This window comes from Typopeltis vanoorti, chromosome 13 (assembly GCF_054136105.1).
Source record: "Typopeltis vanoorti isolate ZY-2024b chromosome 13, IOZ_Tvanoo_1.0, whole genome shotgun sequence".
Classification (NCBI taxonomy): domain Eukaryota; kingdom Metazoa; phylum Arthropoda; class Arachnida; order Uropygi; family Thelyphonidae; genus Typopeltis; species Typopeltis vanoorti.
In genome coordinates, this window is record NC_143561.1 from 30,102,723 (window position 1) to 30,117,691 (window position 14,969).

Here is a 14,969-nt window from a genome sequence, read left to right on the forward strand (position 1 = left end):
CCAGTTACTTATATCTTGCACACTCATATCCCATATACCAGTCATTTTGATATATCAGTTAGCCATCGTCTTATCCACGTTAATATTTTATAATCCAATCCAATATTCTCCAATTTATGCAACAGTCTTAGATGCTGTATTCTGTCAAAAGCTCAGCAAAGTCCTAAAGTATCGTATCCATTCCCCCTGTGTAACTCAATCATAGAATTATTATATGTAATTAGCACGAACATGACCCTTCCTCCCATGTATTCATTGCAAAGTATAAATTCTCTATCAACCCATTTCTGTATGTGAGCCATAACCAACTTTTACAAAAACTTCACCACCACTCCAGAGATACAGTTAGGTTGATAGATGGATGCATCAGTCTTTGCACCACCCCTGAACAATGGGATTACCATACATTTTTCCACTCCTATGAAATCGTCCCTGTTCTGAGACTCAAATTACATAGCTTGGTCAAAGGAATAAACAGTTCAGCTGAACACTCTTTTAACATCTGTGCTGGTATCCCATCAGTCGATATTGCTGAATCCTAATGCAATTTGTGCAACAGTTCTAGTGCCTCATACACCTGAGTTTCTTCATCCAGTGAAGAGGTAGCAGTGAGCTCAATGTTGCATACACTAGGTTGATAGCGTTTAGCAAAATGAGCACTTATTAGATGAACAACCTCTTCTGCATCTGTCACCCTCACACCATCTGCATTCAGTAGAATTATGCTTTCATATTCATTCTTTCTTTTACTTGCAGTGTATCGATATAATTCTTTCGGGTTATCTTTAGTTTGCAGAGCCAGTTTCTTTTCATACTCAGACTTAGCTTTCTGTACAATAGCGGTGATTCTTCTGGCCTGCTGCTTATAATTTTCATAATGGACATCATCCTTAAGCACCCAGTATTCCTTTCATATTATTCTTTTCTCACGAATCTCTTGTTTGATAAGATTACACATCCATTTGAGTCCTACCTTATTTATTCTTTGAACTCTCAATCCCTTCTGGTTCTTCTGATTCTCCATGGCATTTTCTTCTGCAGCTCATGCTTAATGATATTACTCATTCATCTATCTCCTACCTGTTTAACCCTCCTTACCTTAGGTATACAATTTAATATTGTTTTCTCTAGATGCCTCTTAACTATCTCCTATGCACTACTATCATCCTTCATCTTTCTTTTTTTTCCATATTCATAATTCAATTCATATTTCCCCCAAACATATTTTCATGGCATAGAACTTTATCCCTTGCTTCAAAATATGGGGGGAAAGTGAACTTTATATTCAATTTTATCCCAGATTTTAGTCCCATGGGGTCTTCTCCATTAATTCATATATTTTTTATTTCCTGAAAATGTTTTCAAAATGAGCCACTGTGAAATCCAGGAAACTTATTGTCTGTTCCTTATTCATATGGAACTAAATATTCTAATGCATAACTGCATTCAAACTCACTTTATTTAATTTTTTATACTTATATCTTTTTGAACTGCATTCAGCATTTTAATTGCTCTTGATCAAAACCATTTAAACAAAATTTTCCATTGAACTTAAGTTATATTTTCCTCCAATAGGAAGCATAAAGAAAGGAAAGGGATTCTCTTCAAAATGCACAACAGAATTTCATGCCACTAGTTGAGAATTTGAGAATTAAAATATTTGTATAATGTTTGTGGAACAAATAAAAGAAAAAATTCTTTTTTTTTTTGAAAATTAACATAAGAATTCAAACTATTTATGAATACATGATGATCTTCTTACTCTTAATTCTCTGCTGTCAACAGTATCTGTTGAATCTTCACTGCTTCTCCTAGAACTTGCATAAGAAGATCCACCTGAAGCATAAGAAGCTGCCCGTGCCTAAGAAATAAAAGAAGTGGAAGAAAATTGTTTATAATGAAAGATATCTAACTATATTAATATAAAAAATCCAATAAAATTATAAAGACAAGAAAAAACAAATGCATATTTCATAAAAACCAAATAAAATAAAGAGTAAAACAACTGTGATGAAATTGAACTGCTAAATCAGTGTGTGTGTATGTGTGTGTGTTGGGGGGGGGGGGGGGGGTCAGAGTATGAAAAGATGGGTGTTTAGCATTTCTTTTGATGTTGTGAATAAGCTAGATAGGTTGGTTGTTAAAGATAAGATAAAATAATACTGCTGCTGTAGCGATATGTCAGTTAGCCATTGAATAATATCGAATATTAAAGCAAAGAAGAAAGAATGCTGCTGTGGCTGCTACTACAATGTTGCTAACTTAAACACTCAAGATCAGCAAAACCTACCATGGACAGTGGACACAATATTCACCAGGATAGATGCTTTAATTTTCTTTGTTTCTAATAAATTATTCAAGGGGTGATAAAGTCAAAAGAATCTCCACAAAATCTTAAACTGAAATGAACTTCTGAGCAATATCTGATATCTAGTATGAAACTGTTCTAAAAATCAAGACATAAGAGGAAGAATTCATCATAATATACTAATAATGGAATCACTTATGCTAATTTAAATGTCTTTATTTGTAAAATTTTTGGCTGTTTCATAGCTATTGTCAATACAATTATAGGAAAACACAAAAAAGAGAATAATTCATACTAGATATCACAGGAGTTCATTTCAGTTTAAGATTTTGTGGCGATTCTTTTGACTTTATCACCTCTTGAATAGTTTATTAGAAACAAAGAAAAGTAAAAGCTCATGATATTATGTGCAGTATCAGCTGCAAGAGAATAGCTCCATCTGCATTAATAGATATACAAACAAAAGTACAATAAAATAATTCAGTTAATAACTTATTTTAATATATATAAACAATAAATTAATTACAAATTAAGGAACACATGAACAGTGAGTGTCAGTCAGTATAACTTCCCAAAATTGAGAAAGTTTTAGCCAATTGTTTCTGTTCAGGTTTGGATTTTGAATCTGTGCTTCACAGCTTTCCTTGTACAGTCTTTCCAAAGAAAAATAACTCTTGTGTAACACTTTGGTTTTGTTTCAATGAATCTTGGGTCTTGTAGATAATGTGTAGCTTGCTAAGCTAGATCTGTTGGGTTCTTTAAGTGAAATGTATTCCTGATGTTCTTCAAGATGAATCTGAATAGAATGACCAGTCTGTCCAAATAATATAAGGTACAAGAGCAGAGGATTCTGTAAACTCCAGGATAAGAAAGAGGAGGCTATTTATCTTTAGGAGAGATAAAGAAGGTTTGCAAACTGGACCTTAAGAGAAAATGATCCAAAATGGCCAAAATTTACTGACATTGGCAAGACAGAAAACGATAGTTACAAGGATAGAATATAAGTGGTATTGTATTTTCAGGTAGGATAGAGAGATTAAGGCTAGAGGAGGGGTATTGCTGATGATAGATGAAGAACTTTAACTTAAAAAAAAAAAAGAAAGAAAAGAAATTAAGGATGATTTTAGGTCTGAGGGAGATGTTCATCTGAGGCAATCTAATGTGAAATAGAGGATAAAATATATTGCCAGCTGCTGCCATAGATGCATCAGAATCAGACTGGCACAATGAATGTAGACCTAGTAACTATTATGGGAAACCAGAGGTTACAGAGTGCTCAATCAGATAACAGCATCAGAAAATGTATCCATAACCACAGTAGACATACTTCCTCCAAGCAGTCTTTCAGCAGGTTGTTAAATGTAGAATTCTCAGTCAAGAAACAGTTTAATTTAAAATACAAAGCTAGTAATTATGACTGACTTAAAAGGCAACTAAGAACAGTGCCATGGCTTAAGAAGCTTTAAGGAAAGAATGTCAACAGTGCATGGGAAGTGGTAGGGATGTTTGAGATTAGCAGCATCAGATTGCATACACTCAGGGTCAGGAGGATAAACCAGGTGGAACACTAGCAATATAAACTAGGAGCTGCAATAAAAGAAAATACTGCAAATGGAAAAAGAAAAAAAAAGTGATCAGTATTCATGAGCAGTACAAAGTGCAAGCAAAAAGGGTGACTAGTATGGCAGGAAAAACTAAATCAGATGATGAGAGAAAATTAGCTAAGCAGGCCAAAGAAAATTGAGAAGAGTTTTTATGCTATGCAGGGAGTAACAGAAGAATGATTAGGGAAGGATAAGTTTAATCAGTACTGATGGTATGAAGATGAAAGAAGTAGAAATAGTTGAGTTACTAAGTGATCACCTTACAAGGTGTATCATCCAGGTGGAGATTTTGCAGTCACTGATATGAGAATTGAGGTAGACAAACAGGAGGTGTTCAATAAATGGGGATTCTATATTGAAACTCACCATAAGATCAGTGGGTTGTAGAGAAACATTTTTCAATTTATCTAGGAAATCTGATGAATTTTTCATAAACTTTATGAAGTTTTTAAACTCACTTCTAGATGAAGTTATAAGTCTTGATGAAAACACCATAGAAAAGCTAAACACTTATTTTTTAACAACACCTAGGTTCTATGGTTTATTGAAGATCTATAAGAAAGACAATCCACTCTGTCCAATAGACAGACTGAATAGATTCTCCTACTTATTGCATAAGCAATTTTTAACACACCTACTGAAAGTTCATACTGGAAAGTCCCAATCTTTTATAAAAAAAAAAAAATTCATTCGATTTCCTAGATAAATTGAAACAATTTTCCTACAACCTACTGATCTTATGGTGAGCTTTGATATAGAATCCCTATTTACCAATGTACCTTGTAAGGAGACATTACAGCAGCTTTCCGAATCATTCCTACAGGATATAGTGAAATTATTCAACTTCGTAATGCACTCTGGATACTCTGTTTGTCAAAACAAGTTTTTTTACAGCCAAGTGGAAGGAACTGCCATGGGAAGTTCACTTCCCCCTGCTCTTGACAACTTTTATTTAAGCATCTAGAAGATATCCTTTTTGCATCCATACACCCTTACCTTTCATTCTGGGTTAGGTATATAGATGACATTTTTGCTGTGTGGCTACACAATAAAGAAACTTTACCAACATTTTTAGCTACCATAAATACTTTGCATCCGCATATTAAATTCACTACGGAAATTAAAAGAGACAAATTATCCTCTCTAGATATTCTTCTCATCCATTCACCATCAGTTTAACTACGTCAGTATATGAAAAACCTACTTTCACTGGACACTACATTCTTCAGCAAACCTTCTCAAAGGACAGGAATTATAAAACTTTATTTGGATGTACTAACACTGTTTGTTCTACTCCACATCAATTACTCTTAAACAGCAAATGGTATATGAAATTAAATGACTTCTCAGAAAGGACTATCTATGCAACATCTGTTTGACTCCTACAAGCCAAACTTAAATAACAGGTGTTGAAAATTTTTTCACTTAGTTATATTATAAATTAAAGATGCCAAGAAATTATATACTTAGTTTCATCCTTTAACCAAGTGTAAGCAAAGGAAGGAAGGACTCCTATTGACAAAATCCCAATAAATGTCAAAAAACAGTCTGGGTAGTGGCCTATGCCATAATGTATAGCATTATACATGTTCACAAGGATATGTGCATTGCATTATGAGATACTAAGGCAATTGATGTGATGTCATTAGCCTCTATATACAAGTAACTCAGTCATGAAATGACTTCATGTGCAAACTTTGTTTGCTTATACTTGAATAAAGGATGAAACGAAAAAAGAATATAATTTCTTGGCACATCTTTAATTTATAGTATAACCATGTGAAAAATCTTTCAACATCTATCTCTAATCCAGAGTATTTTAGTAATAAGATGTGACACCTTTTAGCTACTTGTATATGATAATATGACTTCAGCATTACTTTAACCTTGGTATCACTTCAGGATCTGGCTCCCACTGACAAGACACCAATAAAGGTCAAACCTGGTCTGGGTAGTGGTCCTTTCCCATTATGCATAGCATTATACGTGTCCACAAGGATGTGTGCATTGCATTATGAGATACTAAGGCAACTAATGTGAAGTCATTAGTTGCCTTAGTTCATGCATAAGTTTATGCATGAAGTTACTTCACAACTGGGTTGTGAAGTAACTTCATGCATAAACTTTGTTTGCTTAACCTGAATAAAGGATTAAACTAAAAATATAATTTATTAGCATGTTTAATTTATTTAAATAACATGGAAACAGTACGTCGAGTTCCAATCCCATACATTTCAAGCGCCTCAGAACAGATTTCCAGAATTCTGAAGAAATATAATTTAGTAGCTACTTTTACCTATAAATAAATTATCAACTTGTTTTCTCTCTTCAAAAGATAAATACTCCCCTCTGTCTCTCCCTGGTGAATACCAAGTTCCTTGTGATTGTCATCTATTCTACTTCGGACAAACTGGATGCTCAAATAGAAAAGAGAATATAAAAACATCAATCTTATATTTACTACAGGAAATATGATAAATCTGGCTTAGCTCAACATGGAATAGACAGACCACAATATTCTTTGGTCTGAAACTTGCTTACTTCATTGTTGTCAGTACAAGTTTGAGTGTTTGCTTAAAGAGAGAGAGTGCTGAGGCCTTGCTTCACTGCCTGAACTTGAATAGGAACGACTGCCTATCTTTATCTAAAATATGGGAAAGTCTTATCAGATTAACAAATTAATGAAGTTTTTTTTTTTTTTTTTTTTTTTTTTTTTTTTTTTTTAAATGATTAACCTCAGTTATACCATTATGCTATTGTATGTATAGCATCATGCAGTGAGAGGTTTTCTATACTGGCTTTAAAGTGGGCTGAGTTTTTATTGGAAGTATTGATTAAAGTTTTTAATTAATATTCTAGTATATGTTGTCAATTCCCATGCTCACACAATATACTGGCAACACGCCTTTACACATGAAAAACTCAGCCCACTTTAAAGCCAGTATAGAAAACCTCTCACTCCAACACACTGACATAATGGTCAGCTTTGATATCTCCTCCTATTCAATAATGTCCTACTCAAAGATACCTTAGACCTTGTCCAAGACAAATTTCCTCCTGATATCTCAGTCCTACTTCATTTCATCATGAACTCAGACTATTCATTTGACAAGGAAAATTCTACAAACAGATAGAGGGGGAAGCCATGGGGGTCTCCACTCTCTCCATTCCTCGCCAACTTCTTTATGGAGACCTTTGAAGAAAAAGCTTTAAACTCTGCCCCACATAAACCCACTGCTGGATACGCTACATGGATGATGTGTTCGTCATTTGGTACACATAGCCTGGATACACTCCAAAATTTCTCAACACACATAAACAATCAACACCCTAGAATCCAAGTTTTTCCTTTCCTTTCCCAAGTTAAACTTGGAAAAGGAAAGCAATAACAGTCTCCTTACACTGATTACACACCGGCCTGATGGATCTCTGGCTTTCTCTGTTTATAGAAAACCTACACATACATGTAGATATATTCACCAGCAGTCATCCCCCCCCCCCGTGAACAATATGGATTATAAAAACCCTATATAACAGGGGGAAATTAATCAGTTCAGATAACAATGCCCTAAATATTGAACTTAACCATATCCTTAACACCTTCTTAGCAAATGGCTACAACCCCCCAAAAAATATTAAAACCAGTTAGCCACAACTGCCTTTCATAACATACTCTAAATATATCACCATTCCTTATATCTCCAGGGTATATCTGAAAAACTAACAAAAATCCAACAAATTATGACCTCACAACTGGTTACAAACCACATAGGAAATTGGCATCTCATATCTGCACCACCAAAAACCAGCTGCTTCCCTAGACCTACCTGGAATATACCAGGTCCCTTGCAGTTACAAACTATCCTACTATGACTGAACAGGCAGGACAGCCAATATCAAGATATCCGAACACAAGAACTACATCCACTTTCACCAATACAGCCACTCAGGACTTGCTGACCATGCTTTGGACACCTACCACACGATAGGCTGGAAGAAGGCCACTTTATTACACCACAGCAGCAAGTACAAGTATGAAAGATTATTCCTTTAATCAGCCTCAGCTTTGAAAAACTTCCCTAACCCTCAACAAATTTGGGTGCATGAGACTGCCCCAAATTTGGGAAGCTTGCATTCTAAGAACATCAGCCCAATGGGCAAGACAACCCTATTTAGCCCACTAGGGGGTACCTTTAAGACCAACTTCAGTTGCCTTTCTTCAGCCTCATTTGCTTAATGTTAGTGCCTGCAAGCAGATATTATTATTTTGTGATCCCTGAATATGGCAATGTAACATTGCTGAAATATAGGAGGGTATTGATTAAAATTTTTAATTAATATTCTAATATACATTGTCATTTCCTGAAAAATTCAAATCTGGGAATAAGGAGATAGTGGACAGGATTCAGACGAGTCATCAAGCTAGTGACAGTCTTTGGAGTAGTCCATATGAGGAAGTATTCCACATTCCATTCATTCACCACTCTCCAAGCAAACACTTTTACAACTTCTATGGATGCTGCCCTCTAGCTCTCTCTCTCTCTCTCTCTATTCGTCATTATACTGAAGAAGTTCCTTATACAGAACCTTATATCACTTTAATAGTTTCTATCATGTCCCCTCTTTTCTACTTACAACTAAATTTTGAAGGTGTGCAGGTTGCAAACTTTAGTTGATGATCAGTAAAGAGAGATATGATATAGCTGTTTAACCAGGGAACAAGGACAAACAGTGAAAGTCTACTATTAGAACAAACTCAAAGACAGACACCACCAACATGAGAAGTATCAATGGAAAAGAACTCAAACTGACAGAAGAACTTGAGAAGTTCTTCTGTCAGTCATTCATAACTGATGCTACTGAAACAAACATGACTAAAAGAGATTATATCCAGATAAATAATAAATACAGGATATTATACCCTAGTAATACTTATCAGGGAGAGAAAGAAGAAGTAGTTGTGTTCAGCAAACAAAGATAACTTCTTGATTGGCAGCAATTTCAAGCAGTTATGCAGACAAATTTGAAAAGGTGAAAAAGGGAATGAAACTTATTTGTGCCGATGGTCCCACAGAAGGTTCTATTAAAGAAGAAGCAGAGGAATTTCTTCAGTTATTAGCAAGGGCAGCTGACTTACTGAAGATCTAACCATCAGGATAGGAAATGAATCCAAGATATAAAATATGCTAAGGCAGCTGGCCTTAGCAAGGTAGGTAATGACTCTTAGGCATGTAGAAATATGCCTAAGACATTGCCTGGCACAAACTCGCTTTACTGTATATATGTGTGTCATGTCACTTCCACATTGGACAGGTGTATTTTCACAAAGTTTATATGACATTAGTTGCAATGTTTTCAACAGAATAATATTTGCAAACTTAATATTTGTGAACTGTTTTAATGATATCAAAAATCTCAAATGCAATTCAAACTGATTTCAAGTTATATATATATGCCAAAAGAAATCCCAAAAATTTATTTTTATATGTGGCAAGTAAAAGGAAGAATGACTACAGAAGGATAACTTCAATGAGTGCTGATGGTAGTAAGCAGGCAGAAGCATACAAAATGAGACAAGAGTTTTCATTTTGCAAGAATCTGTCATTTAAGTAAGGATACTGCTGTGACAGGAACTGATATGATAATAAAGGATGATGAAATGGAAGTACTTAGTACTTAAAAACAAATATGACCATGCAATTAGGTGGGATATCAGCTTGTATATTACAAGAATATGCAAATGAATTGACAATGCCTCTGACCAGACTGTTTAACTTAAGTCCCAGTCCTGGTAAAGCTGCAAAAGAGTGGAAATAGTGCAAAATAATTCCTCTGCATAAAGGGGGCATCAAGACTGCTAGCAAATTATATGCCAATCAGTATCTCGGGAACAGTGGTAAAAGTATTGGAAAAGCTGGTCAAAGGCAGAATTCGGGAATAGGCGAATAAGAATATTCTAATATATTGGGGGGGGGGGGGTGCAGCATAGCTTTGTGAAGGGTCAGTCATGTCTTAGTAATTTATTAACTTTTAATAACAAAGTGACAGATGACTTGTATAAAGGGAATGATTGCATGATGATATTGCTCACAAGGAACTCTGTAATGCAAATTGAAATAAATGATAATGGATATGAAACTTATGATATGGATGAGGGTGAATAATGGAGGGAGAGAGAGAGAGTGATACCAAAAAAGTAGTATATGGAGGAACAGAATCCAAAAGAAAGCAAGTGGATCAGTAATGTTTAATTTGTACATAAATAATACAGAGAATGATTTGAAGGGAAATATTTAGTTGTTTGCTGAGGTTGAAAAATGAGTACAGTAATAGTTAATCAAGGCAACGTAAAGAAGAATCAGGATGATTTAAGCCAGCTGAGTGTATATGCAAAATACTACCCGTTTAATGTGGAAAAGCTTTAAAATTATTTTTCAAGATAAAAAGATTACAAGCCGTGTACCATGTTGATGGAATTATACTTCAGGAAACTGATGAGGCTAGAGATTTTTTTTTGTTTTGGAGGGAGAGGTGGCAGACAAGGAGTTGAAGTTCAGAGGTTATATCACTAAGGTGGCTAGATAGATTATTTGGTATTTATTTATTTAGCATATGGCTCACACATGAAAAGTTACATTACATTAATCAAACTTAATATATATGGACATAGTAATAGACACATGTACAATAATAAGACATAATAGTTCATAAAAGAGACACTCAAGAATAGGCTACAACTGAATGTCTAGGTTGATTATCCAGTCAACTGCACTTGGTGTAGCATGGATGAAGTCTGACAGGTTTCCACTGTATGCATGTTGGACACATTCTGCTGTAATATGATTAATTGTCTGGCGGGGAGTTCCACAGTTGCACCTGGGTGAGGCAATCATGCCCCATTTGCAAAGGTGGTCTGCACATCTGCCATGGTTGGTGCAAATTCGATTAAGGGCAGACCAAGTTTTCTGAGGTAGGTCAAAACCCGAAGGCATCTGTGTTGAGTCCACTAATTCATGGAAGTTCCCTGTTGAAGTGTTACACCACGACATTTTTCCACTTCTCCTTCATGTTGAAACTTGTCTCTGTAAGATTTTTTGCTGTTGGAGGGTGCATTGACTTTAGCCTTTTATTTCTAGGAGTGGGATGTCTTCATGGATTGGAAGATTTTGGATTTCTATGATTTTGCTGTATTCATGTAGAAGAAAGTTGGATCTGCAGATGTGTGGAGGCGGAATGTTGCTTAACACCGGGAGCCAGTTGATTGGGGTTGATTTTACAGTTCCAGAAATAAGGCACATGGTGTTAAGCTGAGCATCAACCAAATATACATGGGCGCTGTTCAGCCATACGGGTGAGCAGTATTCCGCTGTAGAGTAAACGATGCCAATTGCAGTGCAGCGAAGTGTTGTTGTTGTTCCACATAGTTTTTGCAGTATACTGTTTCTTGTTTTTAGCTTGGATGCTGTGTTAATGAGATGTGATTTAAAAGATAGTGTTCTATCCAGAGTGATGCCCAGATATTTCGGGAAATCTGTTGTAGGTATAGCAGTTTGTGGTTGAAGTAGACCATGAGGTCTTTGTTAGCCTGGTTATTGTTCAGGTGGAAGCACGAAACTTCTGTTTTGCTAGGATTTGGATGCAATCTCCATTTGCTGAAGTATTCATCTAGGACTGCAAGGTCGTTTGTTAGTGTATCTTCCATTTTAGTAAAATTGGTGTGTCTGGTGGCTAGAGCAATGTCATCAGCATAGCAAAACTTTTTGGAGGCTGTATTAGGCAAATCTGATTAACACACACTAACAAACCGAGATAAGGAAGTTATCATTCCTGTTTATAAGGCTTGATATATCCACATCTGCATTGCTGTGCTCGAGTCTCATCACCTGGAGTGAAGAAGTGGTAGAAAGAATCCAGAAGTGAGTGACCAAGATGGCAAGTGGTCTGTGGAATACTGCTTATGATGAAAGACTGAGGGTTTGTGGGTTGCAAAAAATTCAACAGTAAGCAGAAAATAGGGGATATGATAGAAACATTTAAGTTACTAAAAGGACTTTATAGGAATGATGCAGAAAAATATCTGAGCACTTGGCTAGAGGGTGCAGAACAAGAAGCATTATTGGAAACTGAGTAATAGTGTCGTTAACGGGTGCGAGGAATAGATTTTCTCCCCCCCCCCCCCTAGAGAGTGGTGAATGAGTGGAAAAACTTTGCCAGGGAATGAATTCAAGAGTCTTTGGACTTCATAGTGCTGTCCATGTGAGAATAATAATAATAATCATAATAATGTCACATCATGAAAAGCCAAATGGCTATTTTTTTTCTGGCGAAGTTAATTAAATTAAGGGGATAAAAATCCCTTATTATTTTACAGTATACAGCCAGTATCTGGCTGTAAAATAATGTAAAATCCCTTATAAAATAATAAGGGATTTTTATCCCCTTAATTTAATGTCACATCATGACAAATAGTTGAAAAATCATTGGAATATAACAAGGGTCTATATTTAAGTTTTGTATATCTGGAAAAAAGAACACAAGATGGTGCCAAAAGAAACGCTGTTCAGAAATGCTACAATAACATAAGATAAATGAAACATCATGCAAGCAGTCCCTGACCTTTGCAGATCTGACTTATACTGATTCATAGTTATTGACAATATCAGGAAAGCTTCCAATGAAATCTTATGCCAACCAGAGGTTACAATCTAAGTGAAATTACCAATGAAACTGTATATTCTGGAGACAGCATGTTGACAACATACTGTCCATCCAACAAGGGACTTATTCATTTACTGTAGTCTCTAGTGAGTAGATAGCTATGGTATTCTTGTATCTTTTATTTAAATTTATAATGGAAGTGGAAGGAGAAATTATATGAACAAGCCATCCACTCAAACATAAGATTGATCTCATGATGAAAGTGAATATCATTAGGAATTACAAAGGCAATCACAGCACTGGAAGCTTATCATGTAACTAAACTGATACATCAACTGTAAATACAATCACTAAGGATGTGCTTGCATTAAAGAACATTTTAAAGGAACTGAATCACTGTTTTAAATTTATGATATTCTTAATTTATTTCTGTCACTTACCATGAAGAATTTATTTTAAAAAAATTTTAGCACTTAAACATTATTAAGAGAGACATCCAGGGAATCATGGACTCATCGAGGGAGGCCACATACTACACACACCAGCTATCATATTTATTCTTGAATTCATTCAAACAGTTTGCACTCACAACATCCAAAGGCAATCGATTCTAATCATGCACCACCCTAGAGAGAAAAATCTAGCCCTCACCCCCTTCTTAGCGGCATTCATTCTCAGCTTCCAAGGATGCCCTCTTGTCCTTTCCCCACCCTCCGAAAATTGAAACCCTGAATGACCCTTTCAGAAGTTCGTAAGTCTAAATCATATCACCCTTCTTTCTCCTGTTTGCTAGTGTCTGCAGTCTACAAATTCTCAATCTGTCTTCATAATCAGCATACCACAATCCTGATATCATTTTTAACACTCTCCTTTGCACTCTCTCCACTATATCAGAATCACAATGGAAACCAGGAGACCAGACCTGCGCACAATAGTCCAAGCGAGGTCTTAAATCAAAATCAAAATGACTGTCTATCCACTGCAAAGATTTGGGAGGGTTTCATCCTGATAAATGGCAAGCAGTCAATTCCCCCCTACATCCCTGTTTTTCCCACATGTAATTTTAATTAATTTATTTTTTTATTCTTATTTTATTGTATTTATTTTAATTCATTTATGCTTACATTTAGTTTTAATTTTATTTTGTAATAACCCATTGTATGATGGCATCCAACACATACCTAAGATTTGTAAAAAGAAATAACATTCAATTGTTCTTGCTTGACCTTGTGTATGTGATTGTGCACTAATGATGGCCAGTTAGTCTCAGGCTGCAATATTTGCAATGATAAAATTATTATTATTGATTCTTATGAATATGTGTTTTTAATCATCATTATATCACAAGTGCTATTAAAAACTCCAAAAAAAGACTAGCAAACTCATCGCTTCAACAATCTAACTACAAGGTAAGCTATGAGGAAGGATTTTCTTTTTAGAACATGACTTGAATATAATTCCTGCCTTCACTAAATTTAAAGAGACCACTGAATCTTCTAGTACTCATATTTACATCAAAGCTACTTATGTTCTCATATGTAATCAACTATCAGCTGCCAAATGGGATCTTGCTCTCAAAATTTGAAACATCTCCAAGCTGCAATACAATATCCTCTATCCTAAACACCGACCTCCTCAATGCAATTTTAGACATTTCCAGTCTCATGAATGATCTTGCAATGAATATAGCAGCTCTGCTTTATTTCCCGCAAATAAACGTTTCTTCTAGCATTACTTTTGACTACATCCAAATCCCTATGCAGATTCCAAGAAGATGAAATCTATCTTCTTGGAATAACACTGACCTCAAATCTCTCTTGTCACAAGCATATTACAAACAATGCTTCCTTTGCTTCCAAAAAATTAGGTTTTCTTTTTTGCTCAAGGCATTACTTTAACTCCAAATAGTTTCTAACTTTATATAAATTAAATATCTGTCTGTTGAATACTGCTCTCATATCTGGGTGGTGCCCCAAGAGCTTAAAGAAACTAGACTCCATACAGAACAGGTCAGTTAGACTGATTAAATGATGCCTCTCTCACTAATATATTTAACTCAGTTTCACACAGGTGCTCAGTTTCCAATGCTTGCCTCTTCTACAAATACTTCTACAGCCACCATTCATCATCAGAATTAGCATCAATAATATCCTCAATTTCTGTCTAATCAATTTAAATGTGCATCTCCAACAAACTCATAGAACAACTTCTCCTTTTTGTTCATCCTTTCCACTGCTGTCATCTTATGTGTTTCCTAAGGAATACAATCCACAGCTCTTCAAGGTAAATTTGAACAAGTCCTTCTTGCCCATCCACTACTAGGAGGGTCCCCAACCCTCTCATGGATGGGTTCCCCCCCCACATATATACATACCTAGTCTAGCCATAAATACTGTTAC

At 35.4% G+C, this 14,969-nt stretch overlaps 1 protein-coding gene across 1 annotated transcript in view; it reads right to left on the reverse strand.

Moving 5' to 3' along the window:
* Positions 1-14,969, reverse strand: part of LOC150100022 (leucine-rich repeat flightless-interacting protein 2-like) — a 164,941-nt gene that overhangs the window by 104,383 nt on the left and 45,589 nt on the right. Inside the window, exon 5 of the mRNA XM_090402326.1 lies at positions 1,763-1,861. Within this exon, the coding sequence (XP_090258452.1) occupies positions 1,763-1,861 (99 nt within the window). The remainder of the gene's footprint in view (positions 1-1,762; positions 1,862-14,969) is intronic.